Genomic DNA, 24,472 nt, shown 5'->3' with positions numbered 1-24,472 from the left:
AGGTGAAACAGTTGGGTATTTACGATGAAGTCGTTCCGGAACATAGTACGCTCTGTGAAAGAGTTTAAATGAGGTTTCCACTATGGTGACATTATAGCTCCCTTTAAAAATTCTCAAGTAGCTTTTGAGCCATATTTCCGGAGAAAACGTTTTCCCCAAGTCCTTTTCCCAGTCCAGCATGTGTCAAAGTTTGTCCGGTGCAACAGCATGGTTCAACTGGTTGTAAATGGTTGATAGGACTCGTTTACTCATTGGGGAAGTCATGCAAATGGCCTCTAAAAAGGTTCTAGAGGCCATATGTTTGTTCCAGAGGTGTGTAGCAAAATGTGATAGTTGCATTGCCCGGTATGTCTCAGTTGGCGGGGCCTGATATTTCTGAATAAGTTTCTCCATAAGTAGCGGTTTAGATCCATCAGTGAGCTGGTAAGCGGTAAGTACTCCCCTGTCTTTCCACCAGGTAAAGGCCGACTCGGATCGGCTCGGGGGAAAAAGGGTGTTTCCATGCAATGGTACCATTGCCGAAGGGTTTGATGCCATACGATATTTGAATTTAAGTATGTTCCATAGTTGCATCATAGTATAAGTCAATGGGGAAACAGTTCTACATACTTTAATATCCGAGCTCGGATTCCAGAGTAGGCTCTGGAATGAATAAGGTTGTATCATATTAGACTCCATGTATGGGGGGGATCTGGGCACAACGTGCTGCCCTATAATAATGAAGCAAATGTGGGACCCCCAATCCGCCTCTGGTTTTGTGGAGGTACATAATATGTCTATTGATCCTAGGTCACTTGTTCCCCCAGATGAAAGCCATCATATTCTTAGTTTTTATTGCTCATTATTGCTTATTTTTCTTATAAAGGCTTCTGTTATTCCAAAACTGCTCCGTCGTTACTGGAGTAATTAACCCCTTAACAACCAAATAACTGCAAATTCCAAGTTTAGAGACTGCAGCACAAAAACTGTAAATATTTCACCAAAAATAAAAAATAAAGGAACAATTGCAATTTGTCTTGAAATGATGTTACTATAATGCGTTGCATAACGTTGGTTGGTTCATGTCCCCATCACAGTGAGGGGCTGTACATACTGGGGCAGATTTACTAAAGGGAGAAGTGGTCGTTGCTAGCATAAGTTTAGCAAAAAGTGACTTTGCCCCACTGTCTCTAGTGCCTTCACCTGCAGCAAGTCAAAGCCAAATGCAAAGGAATCATATTAATGAGAATGCCTAACCTCTCAATGAGAAACAAATGATAGAAGTAAAAGCACAGGGAAATAATCAGATATAATCTCTCTGCTGGGATGTTAAACAAATTGCCATTGCTGGAGTATTCTTATTCATGGTATGGGAATAAAAATTGTAACCCAGACACTTCCAAAAAGAAAAAGATATGTTATCTTGATATGCAAGAACTAGGGTCCACTATTTTAGGATTCAGCCGAACCCTTTGTGAGAGATTCTATCAATTGCTGAATACGGCATATCTGTATATCCAGCTTCAATCCTATCTGCTTGACTGGCTCTGGTATCTCTGTTTGGTTGGTTGGTATTATTAATTGTGTATTTTAATATTTTAGAAATCGCAAATATGGTTCAATTTCCAATAGCTATCTAAAAGACATATCTGTAATGGCTTAATATAGTATGTGCTATGGTAGTGTATGTGTTGTGTGAAGGTCACATCTCGACACTTATTGTCTTTTCTTTTACTGCCTTTTGACCCCTCAGTAGGGTGGTTTCTCCAGTCAGTGGGATATTTATGCTTTACAAAATGTCTCAAATTTCAGGTGCGAGTGTCATGCAGTAGGAGTGCATGTATGGGCAGAAGGGGGAGTTTAACTCTGATTCAGTAAGGATAGACATGGTAACCCAAACCCTGCTAGGATTTGATGTGAGAGGGGAGTCATGCAGTAAAGACTGTTTGAGAAATAGTAGCCGTACAGTTATGCTATGGACAACATGAAAACAGAATACCCCATCTAATGAGATAAAGACCAGTATTCCAGTTCCAATAAGGTTGGAAGTGAAGAGAGGGCATAGACCAGACTGTATGAATGGTGAAAGAGGATGGAGTAACTAAGGATGTAGAAGTTGAGAGGATACTGTGGGCTTTAAAAGAATGTGTGGGATTAATATTACAATATATATTATACCATTATAGTAAGAATAGCGGCAAAGAAATAGACCAGATCCAGAAAGAATGGTGGAGGTGGAGGTGGAGGTAGTAACCCCGGTCCAGTAAACATGGGTTGGGAGGAAGGAGTAAATAAGTAAAGATGGGATGGTAGGAGGAAATAGCCTAGGTGCAGCAAGTGTGAGATTGTAAAGTATAGCAGACCATGACCAGACCATAAATTTAGAAAAAGAAAAATGTACAATCACAAGAAAAAGCGTGGGTCCCCTGGGAGCAATGAGTAGCCCAGTCCCATTTAGATGAACATGAAAGAGAGAAAAGAGAGAAAAACTAAGCTAGGATGGGATAGTCAAAACAATAATAGATAGTATGGATGTGGTAAGGTAAGATAAAGATGAGATGAGGGGTTGGAATAACTCAATCGCTGTAAGGATTGGTTTTTGATGGAGAAAGGTCCATCTAAAGTATATAGTGGAGTATCCCAGTAACAGTAAGGATGGGATGGGAAGGAGCCGTAACCCAGTCCAAGTGAACCTGGGAAGCGAATAGAGAATAGACCACATGAAGTAAAGATGGGTTGGGTAGCCAAGTTCCAGTATGATTCACTAAAAAAAGATTGGAAAACAGGGACGTAGCAAGCCAGCCCTAGGAAGGAAGATTAGCGTAGGCCAGCACTAATACTGATTGAGTATGTTTGGTTTAGTTGAGGCAATAGCCTTATGTCAGGAATGATACACTGAAAAAAGGGCAGTTTCTAAGTATAGGTAAGAAGAAAGAAGACAGTTGCCCAGACAAACTAATTATCAATAGGCTGAATGAGGGGTGTAACCCAGTCCCAGTGAAGACATGGTGGTATTGGTGAGAAGTTTAATGTAATGAAGGCTATGGTATGGGAGAGGAGTAGCCCAATCCCAGAAAAGAGCGTGTGAGAGGAGGGAATCCAGTCCCAGTAAAGATGCAGTTGCAGAGGGAGTAGCCCAGTTCCAGTAAGAAGTGTGTGGGATATTTCAAGCACCATTTAACCTCCTGACCAGAGAACATGTGGAATACGAGAGTAGACATTTCAGCCTGACAGCACTACTGGCTACAGAAGCTTCACAGATGAGCCACCTCTGTCACACAGCAAGTTCAGAGGAATAGTCCAAGTATAGACAGAACTCTGGATTTGGACATTTTGGAATTGGAACAACTACAGCCACAGGTACTGCACTTTCTGCGAGTCGCTGACAAATGAGAGGTTACACACACATGTTTTATTCACTTGTTAGTGTTATTTTGCCTTTCTTTATTTTAGTGTTCTTTTCCTTACAGCATTAAATTTGGTACTCATCCTTGGTTACTGCTCAGTTAGACTTTTATTATCCTCATAATTCACCCCAGTCAGAACAGAAGCAGCAACACAAACAGAAATTTATAGGGGAGTAGATAATGAATATAATGGTATAATCTAGATGAGGGGGTGTAATGTGAATCATATTGCCTTAAGGCAAATACTATATAAGTGTTATAAACCCACTAGGATTTTTTTGCCATTGAATAGGATGTATGCCACCGTAGTTATTACAGATATGGGACCTGTTATCCAGAATGCTCGGAACCTGGTGTTTTTCCAGATAACAGTTCTTTCCATAATTTGGATATTCATACTTTAAGTCCACTAAAAAATCATGTAAACATTAAATAAACCCAATAGACTGGTTTTGCTTCCAATAAGAATTAATTAGATCTTAGTTTGGATCAAGTACAAGTTACTGTTTTATTATTACAGAGCAAAAAGGAAATCCTTTTTTAAAATTTGGATTATTAGGATAAAATGAAATCCATGGGGGATGGGCATTCTGTAATTTGGAGCTTTCTGGATAATGGGTTTCTGGATAACGGATACCATACCTGTATCAATTGTCGAAAGAAATTAAATCATTAAAATATAGACAATGGACTTATAATTAATAATACTGCCACATTTTACAACATTCTGCAAAATAATACAGGTATGGGACCTGTTATCCAGAATGCTTGTGACCTGGGGCTTCCCGGATAACAGATCTTTCCATAATTTGGATCTTCATACCTTAAGTCTACTAGAAAATCACGTAAATATTAAATAAACCCAATAGACTGGTTCTGCTTCCAATAAGGATTAATTATATCTTAGTTTGGAACAAGTACAATGTACTGTTGTAACAGAGAAAAGGGAAATTGTTTTGAAAATGTTTTATTATTTGGCTAAAATGCCTTTCTGTAATTCAGAGCTGTCAGGATAACAGGTTTCTGTACCAACAAGCTACCATACCTGTATCATATTAGACTGACCTGATACTCTGGATTACAAATTGTTTTTCTAACACTTTATTTGAAAGCAAAGCACTGATTTTGCTAATATTATTAGAAATTCCCAAATAGGATCATTATCATTTCAAAAGATGTGTTACTTGAGTGAAGAAAGTTCCAGTAAATAATTTTCTAATTTTTCTTTTTCAGTTCTTTCCAGTTAGAGGATCTGATCCTATATCCATAGCTGATATATAATTATTTTCCTTTTTGTTTCTCCTTTGAGCTCTATTCATTGGAAATTTAAGAACTATTCCTGAATCGGAATCCCTTTTTTAAACCGCTCCCAATCAGTTTTCACTAAAATGAAATTTTCAGAATTTTAAAGGGGAAGTCTTATTTTCTACTTTAAAAAAAGCACCACAAATCCCAAGAAATTAGAACATTTAAAGTAATAGATAAACTTCTTTACCAAGGGGCGCAAGTGAATTTTGGGTTGTCCATTGCGACTGGTGTTCAACAGAAATTACTTCACATTTACAGGTGTCACAAGGAATTTCTTCACAAAATTTCCCCAAGGGAAGTATTCCAATGTTCAATCCAAATTTCCCCTTTTCAATTAGGGGAAAATTGACTAAATACAGAAATCTTGGATAACCATTGTTAGAATTTTTCACAGTTACTAACACTTTCCCTCTGTAGTCAGGGGAGTTTTTAATCAATCGACACTTTTATCAAAGCAGATGATTGTGTCAGTTTAAAAGAATTTCAAGAGTTGAACCAAACCAAATTGACAGCTGCCGTAATTAACAAATTTAATGCAAAGTTAATAAGGTAATTGCTGATTTGGAAAAACTCGTTTCTTCAGTGGAATAAATCTTTACGACCTGGATTAGGGTTGAGTAACAACTGGTGTTGTTGAGAAAGTTAATAAATCACCCCTTCGTTTCTGGAAAAAATGTGAACAATTGTGCCTTTTCCCCCTTAAAATATAATTTACCAATTTACCCTTTAAACAAACTGCCCTAAGCACAATATTCTTGTTTGTACAGTAGAACCCCCATTTTACGTTTTTCAGGAGATCAGAAAAAAATGGTGTAAAATCCAGAAAAATGTAAAATCAGGGAAATGTATTATGCATAATATATAGGTGGGAGCAGAAAAATGTGGAAAAACTTAAAATCATGGGATGTAAAATTGACTTTTCACTGTAATTGTATGGGAATAAAAACTGTTTCTGGCAGTTGTGCACATTATTAGTAGGGATGCACTGAATCCAGGATTCGGTTCAAGATTCGGCCAGGATTAGGCCTTTTTCAGCAGGATTCGGCCGAATCCTTCTGCAAAGGATTTGCTGGTTCGGCCGAATCCAAAATAGTGGATTCGGTGCATCCCTAATTATTAGGCATACGGTACATATGTGTAATAATAATAACCATGACTGTCACTATATAGAGGTGCAGCCTTATGCAGAGACCAGTTTGCTCAACAATTTCCACTTTGTTATCAGATAACTCCTTCAAGTCAAACCTCTTCTCTGTAACTGCTGTTGAATTAAAGCTGAAGCCTGTCAGGGGAGGCTGGGAGTTATAGTTCAACAACAGCTGGAGGGTTGCAGGGTGGAAATCACTAAGCTGACTGATTTGTATTCAATGTTTGGCTATGCATGCTGGAATTTGTGAAGCATAAATAAAATAAGCAGCCTGGTAGTTCCCAAATCCCAACGGCGTTCTCTCTAGCCAAATGTGTACACTGTGAGTGGTGAGGAGTCAGGAGCAGCAGAATATACATGTATACCCGCTATCCAAAAATCTCAGAATTACAGAGAGGCCGTATCCATTATAAACAAATAATTCAAATTTTTTAAAAATGATTTCCTTTTTCTCTGTAGAAATAAAACAGTACCTTGTACTTGATCCCAACTAAGATATGATAGATCCTTCGTGGAGGCCAAACAATCCGATAAGGTTTAATTCATGTTTAAATTATTTTTTAGAAAATGTATGGTGATTTAAATTATGGAAAGATCCCTTATCCGTAAAAACTCCAGGTCCTGAGCATTCTGGATAACAGGTCCCATACCTGTCAGGACTATTGGGGATTGAATCCCTGGTCTGCAGGTTGACTGGACAGTGCATTCTCATGCTGAGCCACTGGAGGCAGTTGGAGCTCACACCTCGAACTGTCAGTGTAGATTACTGCTATTCCATGTCTCCACCCCTAATCTCATTGAAGCCAGGTGTCGGTGATCTTATCATCAAGGCTCTATATAAGCCATTACCTTTCTGCCAGCCATTGCTGGATCATTGATTTATTTCTGTGTTCTAGTCGCCTTGTGCCAGTGTTTCTGAAATTACCCAGTCCCTGATTCCTGACTTGTCCTGCTTGTACCTGCTACATCCTTGATCTGATCTCCTGGTTTGACCCCTCGCCTGTTTCACGGACTTGCATTGTTTGCCGCCTGCCACTGATCTCTTGCCTGTTCCTAGGACTTGTATCGCCTGCCGCCCGCCTATGAACTCTTGCCTGTGTACACGGACTTGCATCAGCCTGCCCCAACCTTTGGTTTGTTATAGTTCTCATTTTACTTCTTATTATTTGTCTTCCGTTTCACCAGCACCAATTGTTTATAGTTTACCATTAAACTTCATTCTGAGCACACTTCCATTTCCTGGTTATTCTAACACCAAACATGGTGTCGCCATGTTACCATGCATTTCGGCTCCTACCTGCCAACCACACACTGTTGGTAGATCCTGACAATACCTGTACATGATGTTTCCAGCCATATATGTTACTTTTCACAAATAGGACCAACAGAAACTGTTGGTTTAAACGCAAGGCTTATCCCGGGGCTGCCACAAGAAATTACTGGAGCTCAAATACAAGTACAGGTATAGGATTTATTATACATAATGCTCAAGACCTCCGGATAAGGAATCTATCAGTAATTGAATCGCTGAACCTTATTAAAATTATATTAAGAATTTTTGTCAACTATTAATGGCAGTCACTAGGAAATATATATTTTTGTTCTGGATAACAGAAAAAGAACCCCACTCTGAAAGATGTACTTTCATATTTACATCGCTTATATATTCAGGAGGTTCTTGGATTCAGAATGGGGGATTTTCCCTTGAACGAAAAAATAAACAGAAGATGGTCAATTTATATAGAATCTGTAGATGACAACAAAAATAAATTTATACATAAACTCATGGGGAAGGCTGATTGATAATTCAGGAATTAAACTGGATTGTCATCCCATTCATGTCAATTTTTAATTTCTAAAACGTGTTTACGATTTCTCTCTTTCTGAACTCTAAAGTTCATGTGTTTCGAGCACGAGCGAATATTGAATAGGTGAGAAACAGGTCAAGATAGTTAACAATATTTGTTTATTGTTTAGGACAAAATCTGCATGATATTCATTTGAAATATGAAACTGCATGCTTATTTACATGTTGTGAAATGATCATAATGCTTTGTTGTAAAATTCAATAAAAAGAATTTGAAAAAAAAAAATAATAAAAAAAAATATATATAAATATATTGAGATTAAATAAATCTTATGAGATTGTTTAGTTACCATCAGCTACAGCGGAGTTTTTTATTATTACAGAGAAAAAGGAAATCATTTTTGATCATTAGAATTATTTGCTTGCAGTGGAGTCTAAGGGATATGACCTTTCTGTAATGCAGAGCTTTCTGTATAACAGGCTTCTAGATAAGTTATTATAACCATTGGGCCTGCCGTGCTATAGCATACAGTATTGAGAGCCCCAGTGCCAACTGAGCCCCTTGTGCGCCTGTACTCCCTGCTGTTTCAAGAAATATTCAAGACATTTCCTATCAAATACTGACCTCTTCCCATTAATGCTCAGGTATCACTTACTTGTCAGATTATACTGTTTATTACTGCTCTTTTTAATCAGGAAATTATTTTGCCACTGTCATTACTTGCCATATTATTACTTTTCTTGCTTGACATTCTATTCATCTTCAGTTTTACAGTTAATATTCTTCAGTTATTTTCTTTTAGTTTCTTATTATTATACTCTCAGTATATATATATATATATATTACAATAATTGTCAGTAAATAAACACATATGTATATGTGTATATGTTATAGTTAATATCTTAGATATTAACTATAACTCTAAAGGCAATTAGAAATGGGGATAAGAAGTAATATTATAGATAGTTATTATATGGTCAATATATTAGGTATATCTGTCAGGTAATTACTGGAGGGAATGATGTGAAAATTATTGTAATATATGATATATATATATATATATATATATATTAGAATAATTTTCACATTTAGGGGTTATTTACTAAAGTCTGAATCCAAAAACCTCAGAAAATTTTATTTTTTTAACTATAAAATTCAAATTTTTAGTGGAAGATTTATTATACCCCGAGTATGAAAAAAGTCTGAATTCGAAAATCCTCCATCTCAGACCTGCTGAGGTTGTCAATGGGAGAGGTCCCTATCCTATTTGGAAGTTTCTGTGGTCTGTGCTGGAATTAGCCCCAAAATCGGACTATTTCAGGCAAAAATCTGAAATATTCAGTCTTATCCAAAAACAAACGAACAATTCAGACTTTTGCTCTATTTTATCGAGTTTTTACCAGATCCGAATAAATCTGCTTTTTTTAATAAGAAATAAGGTCCAATTGTGGATTCTATTTTGGTTGGACTTTTTTAATTTAAATACTCAGAAAAATTCGGATTTTGATAAATAAGGTCCCTGTTTCAAATAACCACAATATTAAATTTCTTTCTATTTTATTGAGTTTTTACCAGATCCTAATAAATCCTGCCTTTTTAATAACAAATAAGATCCAATTGTGGATTCTATTTTGGTTGGACTTTTCTAATTTAAATGTGGAAAAATCTGGATTTTGATAAATAAGGTCCCCCGTTTCAACTAATCAAAATATTAAATTTCTTTCCACTACGCAATAGTGGTGTCTTTACATCAGAAACTGTTCAGAGCATTGTACTATTGATTTTTGTGAATATACAAGTGTGTGTCCTGTTGTTTTGGGAAAACATGTTTTTTTCAAAACGCATCAGTTAATAGTGCTACTCCAGCAGAATTCTGCACTGAAACCCATTTCTCAAAAGAGCAAACAGATTTTTTTATATTCAATTTTGAAATCTGACATGGGGCTAGACATTTTGTCAATTTCCCAGCTGCCCCAAGTCATGTGACTTGTGCCTGCAGGAGAGAAATGCTTTTTGGCAGGCTGCTGTTTTTCCTTCTCAATGTAACTGAATGTGTCTCAGTGGGACATGGATTTTACTATTGAGTGTTGTTCTTAGATCTACCAGGCAGCTGTTATCTTGTGTTAGGGAGCTGTTATCTGGTTACCTTCCCATTGTTCTTTTGTTTGGCTGCTGGGGGGGAAAGGGAGGTGGTGATATCACTCCAACTTGCAGTACAGCAGTAAAGAGTGATTGAAGTTTATCAGAGCACAAGTCAGGTTATAAAATTAAAGTCCAAATGCCAAAAACTATACTGTAAATCCAAATTTTTAGTAGAAAAAAAACTAAAATTTTTTGAGATTTATTATACCACGAGGATGGAAAAAGTCAGAATCCGAAATTACAGCATCTCACACCTGCCGACTTTGTATATAAGTCAATCGGGGAGGTCCCTATCCTACCTATTTTCTGTGGTCTGCACTGGAATTAGTCCAAAAATCCGATTATCTCAGATTTTTCGGGAAAAAATCCCAAAAATTCTGGGTTTTTGGGAAAAAGTTCAAAAAAACAAAACAATTCAGGAAAAATATCTTTACACACGATTTTTTCGCATTTGTCTCCGAACCGATTAAATTGTGCTTTTTTTAATAGTAAATAAGGCCACGTCGTGGATTCTAGTTTGGTCAGACTTTTTTTTATTAAATCATATTTTGATAAATATTCCCCGTAATGTTGTACTGATTTTATCTGTTTAGTGAAACACTTGCGACCTCTGGGTTTACCCACATAAGGGGTTTTTGTTTTCACAACTTGGAGCGCAATGCCATAATGCGTAATTAAAAAAGCAAAATAAGAGTTCAGTGTAAAAATAAAAACTGGGTAAATAAAACCAGTCAGTCACTTAACAGTGATCCACATGGGTCATATCTGTTGCTTTTGAATCTAAGCTGCATGCTGAAGATCAATTGTAAACTCGGCCCCCCTTAAAGTCGCTGACTAACAAAGAGTTAGAGCAATTCAAAGCAGAAAGTTGGCTAATTATATTACGAACATTTTTATTTTGCACGGCCTATATAACATTTATTCACCCAGTTTTCATTTTTTTCACTGAACTGTTCCTTTAAATATGACTCCAAGGGGCAGTTTTCGAGTTTTCAAATGCAAAAAATTCAAATTTCGAGCTATTTTTTGTGTACGTCAACTAGGGAATAGTCCAAATTCGATTCGAATTTGAAAAAAATTTGAAAATTTGAATATCGAAATTTATCATGTACTGTCTCTTTAAAAATTTGACTTCGACCATTCACCATCTAAAACCTGCCGAATTGCTGTTTTAGCCCATGGGGGTCAATTGATGGACTTAGGAAAAACTTTGATTCAAATGTGATCGAATGCGCTATTACTTTGATTCATACGATTCGAATTTGGCTGAATACGGACCTATTTGATCTAATACGGACCTATTCGGCCAAAAAAACTTCTACTTAATTTCGGTTGGTCTTTTTGAATTTGAATTTCAAAGTTTTTTCAATTTGAAATTCGACTCTTGATAAATATGCCACCAAGCAAAATGGATTGCCCTGTTTCTGAGCTTCTTAGATAAAGGGTGTGTGCATAATAGGGCCCATACCTGTATATGTTAATTTGCAATTTTATTTTTATTTTTTTATTCTTAAAATATATACTTTCAGCAGCTGGTGAATTTTTCCTTTAGAGTCTTTCACCTTCTGCTCTGAACTGCTCATTGAGAACACAGAGCTAGAATATTTTCAGAGGTAAAAACAACAACAGGCTCGAGTATGAGGATTTTACTATTTCAATGTTGTGCACACATTTTGGACCCTGTGTGGGACATTCACTAAGATTCGTTGTTGCACCAGCGTCCGATTCGTCGCGCTTCGCCGCACTTCGCCAGGCGTATTTTCACCAGTGCTACGCAAATTCACTAAAATCCAAAGTTGCACTCAGGGGAAGCGTAAGGTTGCGAAGTTGCGCTAGCGTTAATTCGCCAAGCAAAGCGAAGTTACGCTAGCGATGGTTAATTTGCATACGGCACCAAATTGAAGTTAAAATTGAGGTATATGTAGCAGCACTACACAAGCACAATAACATTTTTGTTTTGCCCTACACATGTGCCCACTGTATAGTTTAGGTGCCATGAGTTAGGAAATGTAGGGGGGAAGGAGGGGAGCCCCAAAAATTTTAGATCATCCATAAAAAATGAAAAAAATGCCAGCGTTTTTAACTTTTTTTGAAGCAATCCCTATCTACTCTATTGCACTTCGCCTGGTCTGAGGTGGCGAAGGAAGTCTGGCGTAAAAGGTAGCGTTCAGAATAATTTGCGCGTCATTGAATTTGCGTAGTTACGTCCGTTGCGCAAATTCACCAGGCGTAAGGGTGCGAAGTAACACTAGCGAATTTACGCCAGCGTCCGTTAGTGAATCGGCGAATTAACGAAAATGCACTACGCATTCACCCTAGCGTTAGGCGCTTCGTCTTTTAGTGAATTTGCCCTGTGTGTTTATTATACCATAGCCGTACCATGTCACATATACATTCATAAGTTATATCTTTTATCTCAATGACTCAAGAGAAACCCTGGAGCTCTTTTGCTGCTGCACTTCAGAACCAAATTGAAAAAGAAAAAAGAACTTTTCATCCATCACAAATGTGGGGGGGATGTAAAAGAAAATGCATAAATAAGATAGAAAATTTGCCTTTTGCAATGTAAGTCTATATTAGAGAGTTATGATACTGCATATCTTTATTGTGCCAAAGCATGATGGAGGCAAATAGCTAAAATGATAAAATTCCCATTCTTTTTTTCTGTTGCCAGATAAAGTAATATATGACTGTAGAACCTGTTTAAACACATGGAAAAATATTAAAAAAGGAAAAATTAATGGCGCAAAAGATACATTGCAGCCATCGCAACACTTTGCCAGTTGAAAATTCGCTCAGACAACGCTAATTTACTATAATGCGAAGTTGCGTCCAGGGCGCCGAACGTGGGTGAATTTTCGGTAGTGTTACGTCGGCAATCAAAGCGAAGATGCGCTAGCGTTCAATTATGCCCAGCGCAACCTCGTTAGATGTCTTCGCTCAGGCTAATTAGCATATGGCAGGAAATTATAAAGTTGAATGGACGTATATGTTGCAGCAAATACATTACATTAAGGGAACCTTAATAAAGAAAATATAGTTTTTATATTGCCCTACACATGAGTCCACTGTATACTTTATGTTCCATATATTAGAAAATGTACGGGGTTACCCAAAAAAAATGTAAGGACTTTGCAGGCTATCACTCTGAAAAAATGAAAAGACGCCATTGTTTTTTGGGACTTTTTCCACTACAAATATGATGTAAGTAACAGAAGATTGAGGAAGATCTATGCACTCCAGTGCACTTCGCCTGGTCTGAGCTGGCGAAGGCAAGTCTGGCGAAAGAGGTAACGTTCAATAAAATCCGCATCTTAGTGAATTTGCAGAGTAACGTCCATTCGTCAGAGCGAAAATTCGTCTGGCGATAGAGTGCGAATGACAGCTAGCGTCTGTTTCTTTTGCTAGTGAAGTTATTCCTGCGCCTGTTAGTAAATCGGCAAAGTGCCTGAAAGCGGCAAATCGTCACCAGCGTTAGTCACTTCGCCCTTTAGTAAATCTGCTGCTTGGAGTGGGATCCTTTATCCAGAAACCTATACTCTGAATTACTGGAAGGCCATCTCCCATTGACTCCATTTAAGTCCTTTTTTCCATATGATTCCCTTTTCTCTGTAATAATAAAACAGTACCATGTACTTGATGGTAACTAAGCTGAATTAATTCACATTGGTGGCAAAAGGCAAAGCAATCCTATTGGGTTTATTTCATGTTTCAATTATTTGTAATGGGGATCCAAATTACATAATGATGCCTCATCCAAAATAACCCAGGTCCGATACCTGCATCTAACCATGAGAGTGGGATGTTAGAACCAACTCAAGATTCCTTGATTGAACCTATGATGTTACTGATGTTTGTGATGAATAAAACTATAACCTGGAACTAGGGTTGCCTAGTCTGGGTTTTTGAAGGATTCAAAAGTCGCAGATCACCAAGTCATAGCCCCACCCCTGATGCCATGACCCCGCCCAGACTGTCACAACCCCGCCCCCATTGAAGCCATGGCCAGGCTCCCTTTGCGGATTCAACCCTACCTGGGACTCCCAGTCCAGTGTAAAGTGACAAAATGAATAAGGGGCTTAGAAGATTTCTGGTATAAAGACAGGCTCATTTAATTGAATTACAAAGGATAAGGGCATTTGGGCAGATATTATCACTTTCTATCAACATATTATAGGTCATAAAAATACTTTAGGGATCCATTTACTGTTATTCTCAGGTGGCATGAGGGCATTATCTCCAGCTTTGAATACAATATAGTTGGAACTGTGAAATGCTGCAGTGTCTCCCTGCAACGTGTATATAGTCAGATACAAAAGACAGTTTCTATTATTATCTTTAAATAATTTAAATAAGGAGAAAATACAAGGTTTCTGGTATGAATTGATGCTGTATAGTGTTCATACAATTGGGGGCAGATTTATCAAAGATCAAAGTGAATATTCGAATTTAAAAAAAACTAAATTCGAGCTAATTTTTGTGTACTTCGACTAGGAAATAGTCCAAATTTGATTCGAATTTGAAAAGAATTCGAAAATTTAAATTTGAAATTTATCATGTACTGTCTCATTAAAAATTCAACTTCAACCATTTGCCATTTAAAACCTGCCGAAATTGCTGTTTTAGCCTATGGGGGACCTCCTAGATTTGGAGTCAATTGGTGGAAAAATTATGTTTTTTTGGGGGGGAAACGTCGAAATGTACGATTCAAATGTGCTATTACTACGATTTGAATGATTCGAATTCGATCAAAAACTGACCTATTCTTCAATAAAACCTTCAATTTAATTTTGTTGGTCTTTTTGAATTTGAATTTCAACGTTTTTTGAAATTAGACCCTTGATAAATCTGCCCCTAAGTGATCTGATTGCTAATCTGGAGGGTGAAAGAATTTTTTCCACTTTGATTTCAGTTTAGAAATGTGAGTGGGTTTTTTGCACTGCCCCCCAGGAGCTACTGTATGTACATCATTCCTGTGGGAAGAGAATATTAGAAGCTTTGTACCTCTTGGTTTGTGTGGGCAGACCAACAGCACTTCAGAAGTGGTAGAAGATGTTAATAGAGATTCAGAGCTGAATGTTATGTGTGTACCTTCCAGCATCACTGGGCAAAGAGAGGGTTGAGTTTACCCCCTTTTCCTTTCTTCTTCATTGGTTGGTTTACATACCCTTCCTTTATAGGGATTTTGTAAAAATGGATTGCATTTCATGGACTGGCGTTGTTTTCCAGTATCAGTGACTATAATTTAACACAGGTATGGGAAAAGAAAAAATGAATGGCATAAAAGGAACATTGCCCAAAACATAACCATAACGTACAACATTTCTTCTTCAGTTGAACTTTAATTCTCCTTTAAAGGAGAACTAAACCCTTAAAATAAATACAGTATGCCTACAAATGTCATATTTTATATAGTGAACTTATTGCACCAGCCTAAAGTTTCAGCTCCTCGATAACAGCAATGATCCAGGACTTCAAACTTGTCACAGGGGGTCACCATCTTGGAAAGTGTCTGTGATACTCACATGCTCAGTGGGCTCTGAGCAGCTGTTGAGAAGCTAAGCTTAGGGCTCGTTGCAAATTATTAAGCAGAAAATGAGGTTTGTCTGTAATATAAGCTGATGCTACAGGACTCATTATTATATTTTGATGCTTATTACACTGGTTTATGTGCTGCCATGTAGTAATTATCTGTATTAATTGCATTTCGAGACACAGATCTTCCATGATAAAGGGCTGTGGTTGCCTTTAGCTGTTATAAAAGCCCAAAACACAACATACAGCATTTCTAGCTACTTTTTTAGTTAGGCTTTAGTTCCCCTTTAATGGCTTATTTAGCAACCCAGGTTCCACATTGCGCAGGTGCAGTTGCCCAAACCAACCAATTAGTCTATTAACGTTAGAAATTTAATTTTATTTTAGTTTAGCCAAAAAATGTCCCCTCCGGAAACTAGCCTCCCAAAGCACACAACTCACACTCCCCAATACTGACCCCTGTCTGGCCACTTACATCCTTACCCAGAAGTTTGTGTAGTTGAAGGATTAACTGAATGTAAGCACTTCTCTATGATTAATGAGCAATTATAGTTGTAGGGCTTCTGTACATAGGAAATCATTAACGTAGTTTTAATAAGGCTACACTGCTGCATTTGTACAGGTAAAGGAAAAGCTACAGCTAATAAAATATATTATGTTGCCTGAAATGAATAAATACAGGTCCCAGGTGTTTTGCTAAAGAGTCAGTGCCTTTATTATATATATTTTCCTCAAGCTTTTCATTCCATTAGTAACACTGAGTGAGTCTGAGGGGCATCTTTCAGTTCAGACCTCAGAGACTGTTGGTGTTTCTTCTGGCGCTGAACTTTACTAAGGGCCCGAGGGCAGAAAGAGGTGGGCAAGGGAAAATCTGTCTGTTTCAGGACATTCCTTCTCCAGGGAGTCATTGGTATGTTGGTGGCTAGTGATGGTTTTTCCTTAATCGCTGTTGACATGTTGAGTGCTTGTACAAGGGTCCCATTAACCAGTTCAGATTTCTTTCTGACACCTTTTACAAGAAGAAGAATAATGAATTATTTGTGCTGAAATAGCACCTTGTGTGGTGATACCTAATAACACTAGTGTGTTTTTTTTATCTAATAAATTACTATGTTGTGACATGTAAACATCCATTAAGTCTAAATGAAACCTGCCTAACGGCTAATTGATCCCAATGAAGGCAAAACCCCATCTGAAACCTTTCACTTTGCATCAAAGGCAAAAAACAATCCTTCCTGTCTCCAAGATGGAAATTGGTTCAGTCCCTGGGTCGACTAATATCAGTTAAAGGAGAACTAAACCCTAAAAATGAATGTGACTAAAAATGCAATATTTTATATAGTGAACTTTTTGCACCAGCCTAAAGTTTCAGCTTGTCAATAGCAGCAATGATCCAGGACTTCAAACTTGTCACAGGGGGTCACCATCTTGGAAAGTGTCTGTGACACTCACATGCTCAGTGGGCTCTGAGCAGCTGTTGAGAAGCTAAATTTAGGGGTTGTCACAAATTATCAAGCAGAAAATGAGGTTGGCCTGTAATATAAGCTGATGCTACAGGGCTGATTATTAAATGCTGGTGCTAATTGCACTGTTTCTGTGCTGCCATGTAGTAATTATCTGTATTAATTACTAATCAGCCTTATATTGTGACATTTCTATTCTATATGTACTGTATATTGTGAGTGGGTCCTTAAGCTCAGTAAGTGACAGCAGCACAGAACATGTGCAGTGAATCAGCAGAAAAGAAGATGGGGAGCTACTGGGGCATCTTTGGAGACACAGATCTTTACTGCTAAAGGGATGTGGTTGCCTTGGGCTGGTACAGAAGCACAAAACATAATGTACAACATTTCTACCTACTTCTTCAGTTAAGCTTTAGTTCTCCTTTAATATTAATATCCTTGCATTTTCTCTCTTGATAAAAGGGCATCTAATGCTTTCTTGAAGCTATCGAGTGTATCTACAGGTACAACCAGGGTTGCCATCAGAAATCACAGGCCCTGCACAACAAAAAATTCTGGCCCACCCACCAGTACAAAGGCTACACAGGCGCAAGTGCTAAACCATTTAAGGCCCACCTACAAGGTAAAGAAAAAAACATTAGTACCTGGGCCCCTACAAATTATTTAAAAAAAATAAAAACATTGTATAACAAAGTTATATAAACAAAATTCCTGGGCAAGGCGCCTACAAGTTATATTAGAAAAAAAACTGGTGGCGAGGGCCCCTTATAAGTTATTTAAAATAAAAATTGGTGGCCAGGGTCCCTATTTGTTATATAAAAAAAATTGGTGGTCAGGGCCCCAACAAGTTATATTAAAAAATGGTGCCAGGGCCCCTACAAGTTATATAGAAAATTATTGGCCAGGGCCCCTACAGGTTACATGAAAATTGTTGGCCAGGACACCTGTAAGTTATTAAAAAAAATAAGTGTACTTGCCTCAGCTGCAAAGTTCAGGCAAGTTCGGGTGTCTGTGTCCTCAGCTTTCCTGTGCTCTGATTTGCCAGTGAAATGTAAGTCCCAGTAATGTTGTATGGTGATTGGATATGCTGGACGGGAGGTTCAAAATTCATCCGTTTAATCACCATGCGGCTTAATAGAGACTTACAATCTACTTAGATGCTTTTAGTTAGAAGATGCTGGCTCCCGCCCACTCCCCCTTCCAAAGTCTCCAGCTCAGTGACAGCGGGCCAGCTATCCAAGCAGTACGTCCTAAAAAACCCCGGGCCCTGTCCCCCCTGATGGTGGCCCTGGGTACAACCATTTCAAGGAGAGACTGACACAACTTCATTGCTTTCACTGTAACAAATCTTTTTTTGCTTTATAGAATGAAACCTTCTTTCTTTGAATGGATTGTGCCTTGTGCCTGCTGAAAGGAGCTGCTCATGAATAAAGCACCAGAGAGTTTATTATATGTCCCCTTATATATTTATACAAAGTTATCATATCCCACCCCTCCCACTTGCCTCTTCTTCTATCTCCCAACAACCCCAACTTGGCCAGCCTTTCCTTTTAACTGAGACCTTCCATTCCTACCCTAGCTTACTAACTCTTCTTTGGACTTTCTCTATCATAGAGAGATCATTATTCCTTTTGAGCACTGGAGACCAAAACAGCACTGCATGGTTTATGTTCAATTTTGCACTAAAAAACTAAGGGGTAATTTTTGTCACCCACTGCAATTCCATTTGTCTAATGCACTTTTCTGCCTTGCAGTGACTGGCGTAGACATGGTGGAGAAGGTACAGCGCCCTCAGGTGTCCAGCCTTGTGCACAGCAGGGAAGAGACTCCTAGTAGTTCCGAACAGGACTCTCTTGCATTTGGAAAAGAAAATGCAGAGGAAGGGATAGTTGGAGGAAGCAATGGAAGCAACATTGCAGGGCGTCCAGCTGCAGCTAATGCTGCCCGAGAAAGGAACAGAGTGCAAACTTTGCGCCATGCTTTTCTGGAGCTTCAGAGGACACTGCCATCTGTGCCTCCAGATACAAAGCTCTCCAAGCTGGATGTGCTAATACTGGCCACAACCTACATTGCCCATCTTACCCGCAGCCTGCAGGAGGAGGATGAGCGCAACTCTAAGCTCCCCACTACTACTCCTAGTAACAATGCACCACATAGCCCAGAGCTCTTGGGGACTCTGCACAGTGGAGAAGGATATCTGCATCCTGTCAAGGTATGAAAAAGTAACTCCTCCCCTATACTGTATAGTTAGGGACTCTATTCGGTTTGTGACTTGGAGTAAAGCTGAGAACATATGGTATGATCTGCTTGTTTGGTGAGATAACCAGACTAATAGAACTTTACCGGATTTGGCCACTAACACGTGGGCCAAATTGGGAGACCCGTCAAAAGAGAACCACATTGAGGTTGAGGTCCTCGTCCGGGAGGCTTTTAAGACCTGCTCCATCTATTTTTGTTTGATTTTGGTCCAGATACCCCAAAGGCTCCATTCACTCCACTGTAACATCCCGTCCACTGTATGAAGTTTCACATCCCGCAATTGATTTTATACCTACAGACTAACATGTAGAAAACATGGGTCCCTTAGAGACAGATATCCATATGTATTTGTGCATTTGATAGAGTAGCATTAGTTCCACCTAATGCATTAGCTAATTCATTCCATCATATTCTGCCTGGGTGTACCATAAGCTTTCAGCCCTACATTTTAGCACAGTTACATTCAACTGCACGTTATAAAATACAACATGCTGCAGTTGCATGCTGAAAATATACAACATATTAAAATATATAAATGTTAAAGGGGGTTGTTCATCTTTAAATTCACTTTTAGGGCAGAGACAGATGACAAGATTCGGGGAGATTTAGTCGCCAACTGCCATCCCGCCGGTGATTTAGATTCTAGCCGGCGTGGAGGCAGTTCGGGGAGATTAGTTGCCCAAAGCCGGGTGACTAATCTCCCTGAATCTTCTCACCTGTTTCTGCCCTTAGAATATTATCATTTTAGATCATTTTTATTTGTGGTTATTGAGTTATTTAGCTTTTTGTTCAGCAGCTCTGCAGTTTGCAATTTCAGCAATCTGGTTGCTGGGGTCCAAATTACCCTAGCAACCATGCACTGATTTGAATAAGAGACTGTAATATGAATAGGAGAGGGCCTGAATAGAAGGATCAGTAATAAAAAGTAACAATGACAATACATTTGCAGCCTTACAGAGCATTTGTTTTTTTAGATGAGGAGATGGGGGTCAGTGACCCCCATTTGAAAGCTGGAAAGAGTCAGAAGAAGAAGACAATTAATTTGAAAACTAAAGGAAAAGTAAAAATCACATAACAGTGAGCCACTCCTTTAATATTGTTATACCACAGTACCACAACACGTTGAACAAAAGGTTGAACCTGCTGGATGTTTTAGTTTAGTTTTAGATATAGGCACCATATATACAATATCTAGGTACTAGTGCCGGCCAGCCCGCAACTCGCTGGTCGGGCGGGTTGGGGCCGACTCCTGCACAAAATCTTCAGGTCGTGGGCGGGTCTGGGTCGAGCTCTTCTCCTGCTCTCCCCGCCCCACGACCACTTCATGCGCCAAAATTTATAGACTTGTACCAGTCCCTTTTGTGACGTCACTGCAGGCGGGTGCGGGTCTATAAATAGAGAGGCAGCAGCGGGCCGGGTGTGGATTTGGAGGGGACGTGTTAGGGTTGGTGCGGGTTGATTCTGGACCCGCACATCACTTCTAGGTACACTTAGAATTTTCTGCTAGCGTATCCAACCTGCAGAGCTATAATTCTCTGTTGCTGAAGCAGGATATCCACATTTTCTGCAATGTCAGTTATACTCACAGAACAAAGTGTGGTGAAATAGAATGGATACTTAAAGGCACATTTATCAAAGGTTGAATCTTGAATTCATGTGAATTTTTTTTAACTCTAATAAATTCGATTCGAGTTTGGATTATTCACAATTCAAATTTGAGAGTATTGAACATAAAAAAAGGTGTCAAATTTTCTATTTGACCCTTAATTTCATCTGCAAATCAGCATTATTAATATTAGTGCGAAATCACAAAATCAAGTTTGAAATGTCCTTTGTGGCAATGGGGCCCTGATTTGAGTCACACCAGGGTGCCATCGGCTAGGAGCTGAGCAAGGTTTATCCCCACGACCCAAAATGATATAGATAGGTAAATTGGCCCCTGATATACCGGACGCCTACTTTATTTCATTGTCATTGGTCTAACGTAAAAATTCCTGCTTTTTTTTAGAAATGGCCGATGCGTTCCAGGCTTTACATTGGCGCCACAGGACAGTTCCTACACCAGTCAACGTCCTCTCAAAGCCAAGAGCAACATGAGAATACGCCCTGAATGAAAAGCTCCATCTGCACTACCAGGATTCTGCCTCCATAGCAGACTGTGACATGTTATATACAGACATGAAAGAATTGCACATTTGTGATGGGAATCCTGGGACTTTATCTTTTACTCTATGTCTGCATGAGTCCCACCTTCCCATTCCACGTGAGAACTGTAGCCTAGGATAAGACGATGGTTTCTCAGCTGCAGTTAATAGGATCTGCTCTATACATTTTATTAGAAACAGCAAATATCTACTTAAAGTATTATTTATTTTTTTAAAAGGGAAACAAAGGGGTCACGCAGAATTAAATATTTAATTAACTCTTCAGTATGTGATTCCAACTGGTTTTTGCAAATATTTTTGTCTGGTATCTGCAAGTAGAGTCCTGCAGCGGGTCGGGTACCCACGGTTTACCCGCAAAAACCTGCTGTACACTGCGGGTTGCAGGTAGAGGTTTCGGGAGCAGGTACAGACGTGGGTCGGCGGTTCTCCAGGTCTTCTCAATAGCGAGTTTTTAGACACCTAATTCTCAACTTCTAATGATGTCACTTCCGGTTTACAATGACAGCAGTTCTTTTCTTGATGGTCATCGGGTCGCGGATCAGGTTGTGGATAAGGTACTTGCGGGTCGCATAGCGGGTAAGTATGGAGGTTGCGGGTCCAGGTCGGGTTTAAAGGACAAGGAAAGGCAAAAAAGTAAAATCCCATTTTTACTTTCTTTAATGAAAAAGAAACCTATCTCCAATATACTTTAATTAAAAAATGTGTACCGTTTTTATAAGAAACCTGACTGTATGCAGTGAAATAATTCTCCCTTCATTTACTGCTGTGGATAGGAATTGTCAGACGGTCCCTAACTGCTGAGCAGGGAAACAATCATACTTATGAACAGCAGGGGGAGCCCCCGCCTTACTTCCCAGCCATGCAGAACTCAAGCAGCTTTGTTTATGATGATCCCTAAGCAGCCCAGACCACACTGAGCATATGCAGGGTCAGGGTCAGATGTATAACAAAGTTACAAGATGACAGTCCCCTGTGACCAACTTTGAAAGCATAAATCATTTGTTTGATTAGGCTTGTGGTGCAGTAAGTTCATGTTTATGTTTATAAAATACAGCCTTTCTAGCCTTATTCTATTTTAGACTTGTCCTTAACAAATTGGTTCTGCGCAGGACTCTACCTTCAAGATCCCTCTGCTGTGTGCACAATATTGTCACTCTCCTTGCTGTGCATTTTCAAGAGGTTTTTGTTTCATTTCTAAGCTCTTTTGAGCACTTGCTATATACAGTACAATGTATTGTAGTCTATAGATATTGTCGTTATTCGCCACAAACTCTAACTCTTGAAACAGAATATTGTGTGTCTATAGCTTTAATTAATGTCATTCCCTACAGCTGTCTATGTATTGTGTGTAATGTTTGCCTTGTCTGTGATACAACCCTTACATTTCTGAGACACTACTTGGAATTATTTACTGGGTCCTATTAAGGAATTGTGTATATTTAAGAGAACTGACCTCATGCTTGACTGGAAGATGATTTCTTTGTAAAAATATTTGCACTAAATGCATGCAACAATAGGCTGAGAATTTGTCACGTTTAAGTGCACTGCCAGACTGATTGCAATGATCTCCATGTGAGGGAATCCCCGGTCTATGGATGGGCATCCTTTAAGCAAGAATAATAAATATGTGGAAACAGATCTGAAAAAAATCTGAATCAGGATAACGTTTTGCTGTCATTGTTATTCTATACTATTCATATAAATACATATACATATATATATATATATATATATATATATATATAAATTCTGTGAAAAGAAAGCTGTTGCACGCAAGGGACTTTTGTCTGAAGGTAAAAATTTAAGTTTTATTTAGATCGATGTTTCGACCCTCACGGGGCCTTTATTAAGAAGGCCCCGTGAGGGTCGAAACGTCGATCTAAATAAAACTTAAATTTTTACCTTCAGACAAAAGTCCCTTGCGTGCAACAGCTTTCTTTTCACAGAATTTATATATACACATTCTGTTGGCACCAGGGCATGATCCTCCTTTGAAGTGTGTGCAACAGTCTTACAAGCTGTATATATGTATATATATATATATATATATATATATATATATATATATATATATATATATATGGGAAAGTTGTGCTCACCACTAGTTTTTAAAATCATTAGACGGGGGTGCAATGAGGGTGTGACCACAAAATACATATGGACAAATACAAGAGTCCTCTGCACTCAACCCATTATCAATATATTTAAGACAGAGACATTTTGTGCATACTGCTACTAAAAAATGCCTTACCCTTTAAACAAAACAGGGATTGTTTGTCCATATATTGCAATATATTTAAGCTGGCCAACTACGTCAAAGTCATCCCATATCTGGCCAGTCCTATGCTCAATTTTCATCTGATTCATTAAGAATTCTATGGTTTAATTATACATTTTATAAAAGGGACGAATACGTTTTACCTGCAACTTACTAGCTGCTTTCAAAGCAAAACTCCCAAACTTGGCTGCCCTTTTATTAGACACCAGTGGGATCACCTGACTATAGTTGGAGGGGGTGGGAGCTACAACATGGAGCTGGTCACTGCTCTTGTAGAACTATAACAAACAAGGGAAAGTTGTGCTCACCACTAGTTTTTAAAATCATTAGACGGGGGTGCAATGAGGGTGTGACCACAAAATACATATAGACAAATACAAGATTCCTCTGCACTCAACCCATTATCAATATATTTAAGACAGAGACATTTTGTGCATACTGCTACTGAAAAATGCCTTACCCTTTAAACAAAACAGGGATTGTTTGTCCATATATTGCAATATATTGAGCATAGGACTGGAGTGGCCAGATATGGGATGACTTTAACGTAGTTGGCCAGCTTAAATATATTGCAATATATGGACAAACAATCCCTGTTTTGTTTAAAGGGTAAGGCATTTTTCAGTAGCAGTATGCACAAAATGTCTCTGTCTTAAATATATTGATAATGGGTTGAGTGCAGAGGAATCTTGTATTTGTCTATATATATATATATATATATATATATATATATATATATATATATATATATATATATAATTAGGAATACAGGTATTGGGACCTGTATTTTAAACATTTAATAACCCCAATAGGCTGGTTTTGATTCCAATAAGGATTAATTATATCTTAGTTTATATCAAGTACAAGGTACTGTTTTATTATTACAGAGAAAAAGGAAAACATTTTTTAAAAATTGGATTATTTAATTATAATGGAGTCTACGGGAGACGGGATATCCGTAATTTGAAGCTTTCTGGATTC

The 24,472-nt window shown here is 38.3% G+C and overlaps 1 protein-coding gene across 1 annotated transcript; it reads left to right on the top strand.

The window, feature by feature from the left end:
* The first annotated feature begins 18,546 nt into the window (after positions 1-18,546).
* LOC108695321 (transcription factor 24) lies at positions 18,547-21,166 on the top strand. The gene is made up of 2 exons (XM_018223759.2): positions 18,547-19,001; positions 21,057-21,166. The coding sequence occupies exons 1-2, from the start codon at positions 18,558-18,560 to the stop codon at positions 21,156-21,158; spliced, it is 546 nt and encodes a 181-aa protein (XP_018079248.1). The 5' UTR covers positions 18,547-18,557; the 3' UTR covers positions 21,159-21,166.
* The last annotated feature ends 3,306 nt before the right edge of the window (positions 21,167-24,472 follow it).

The sequence above is a fragment of the Xenopus laevis genome, chromosome 6S (assembly GCF_017654675.1).
Source record: "Xenopus laevis strain J_2021 chromosome 6S, Xenopus_laevis_v10.1, whole genome shotgun sequence".
Classification (NCBI taxonomy): Eukaryota; Metazoa; Chordata; class Amphibia; order Anura; family Pipidae; genus Xenopus; species Xenopus laevis.
This window is presented reverse-complemented; position numbering and strand designations above follow the sequence as displayed.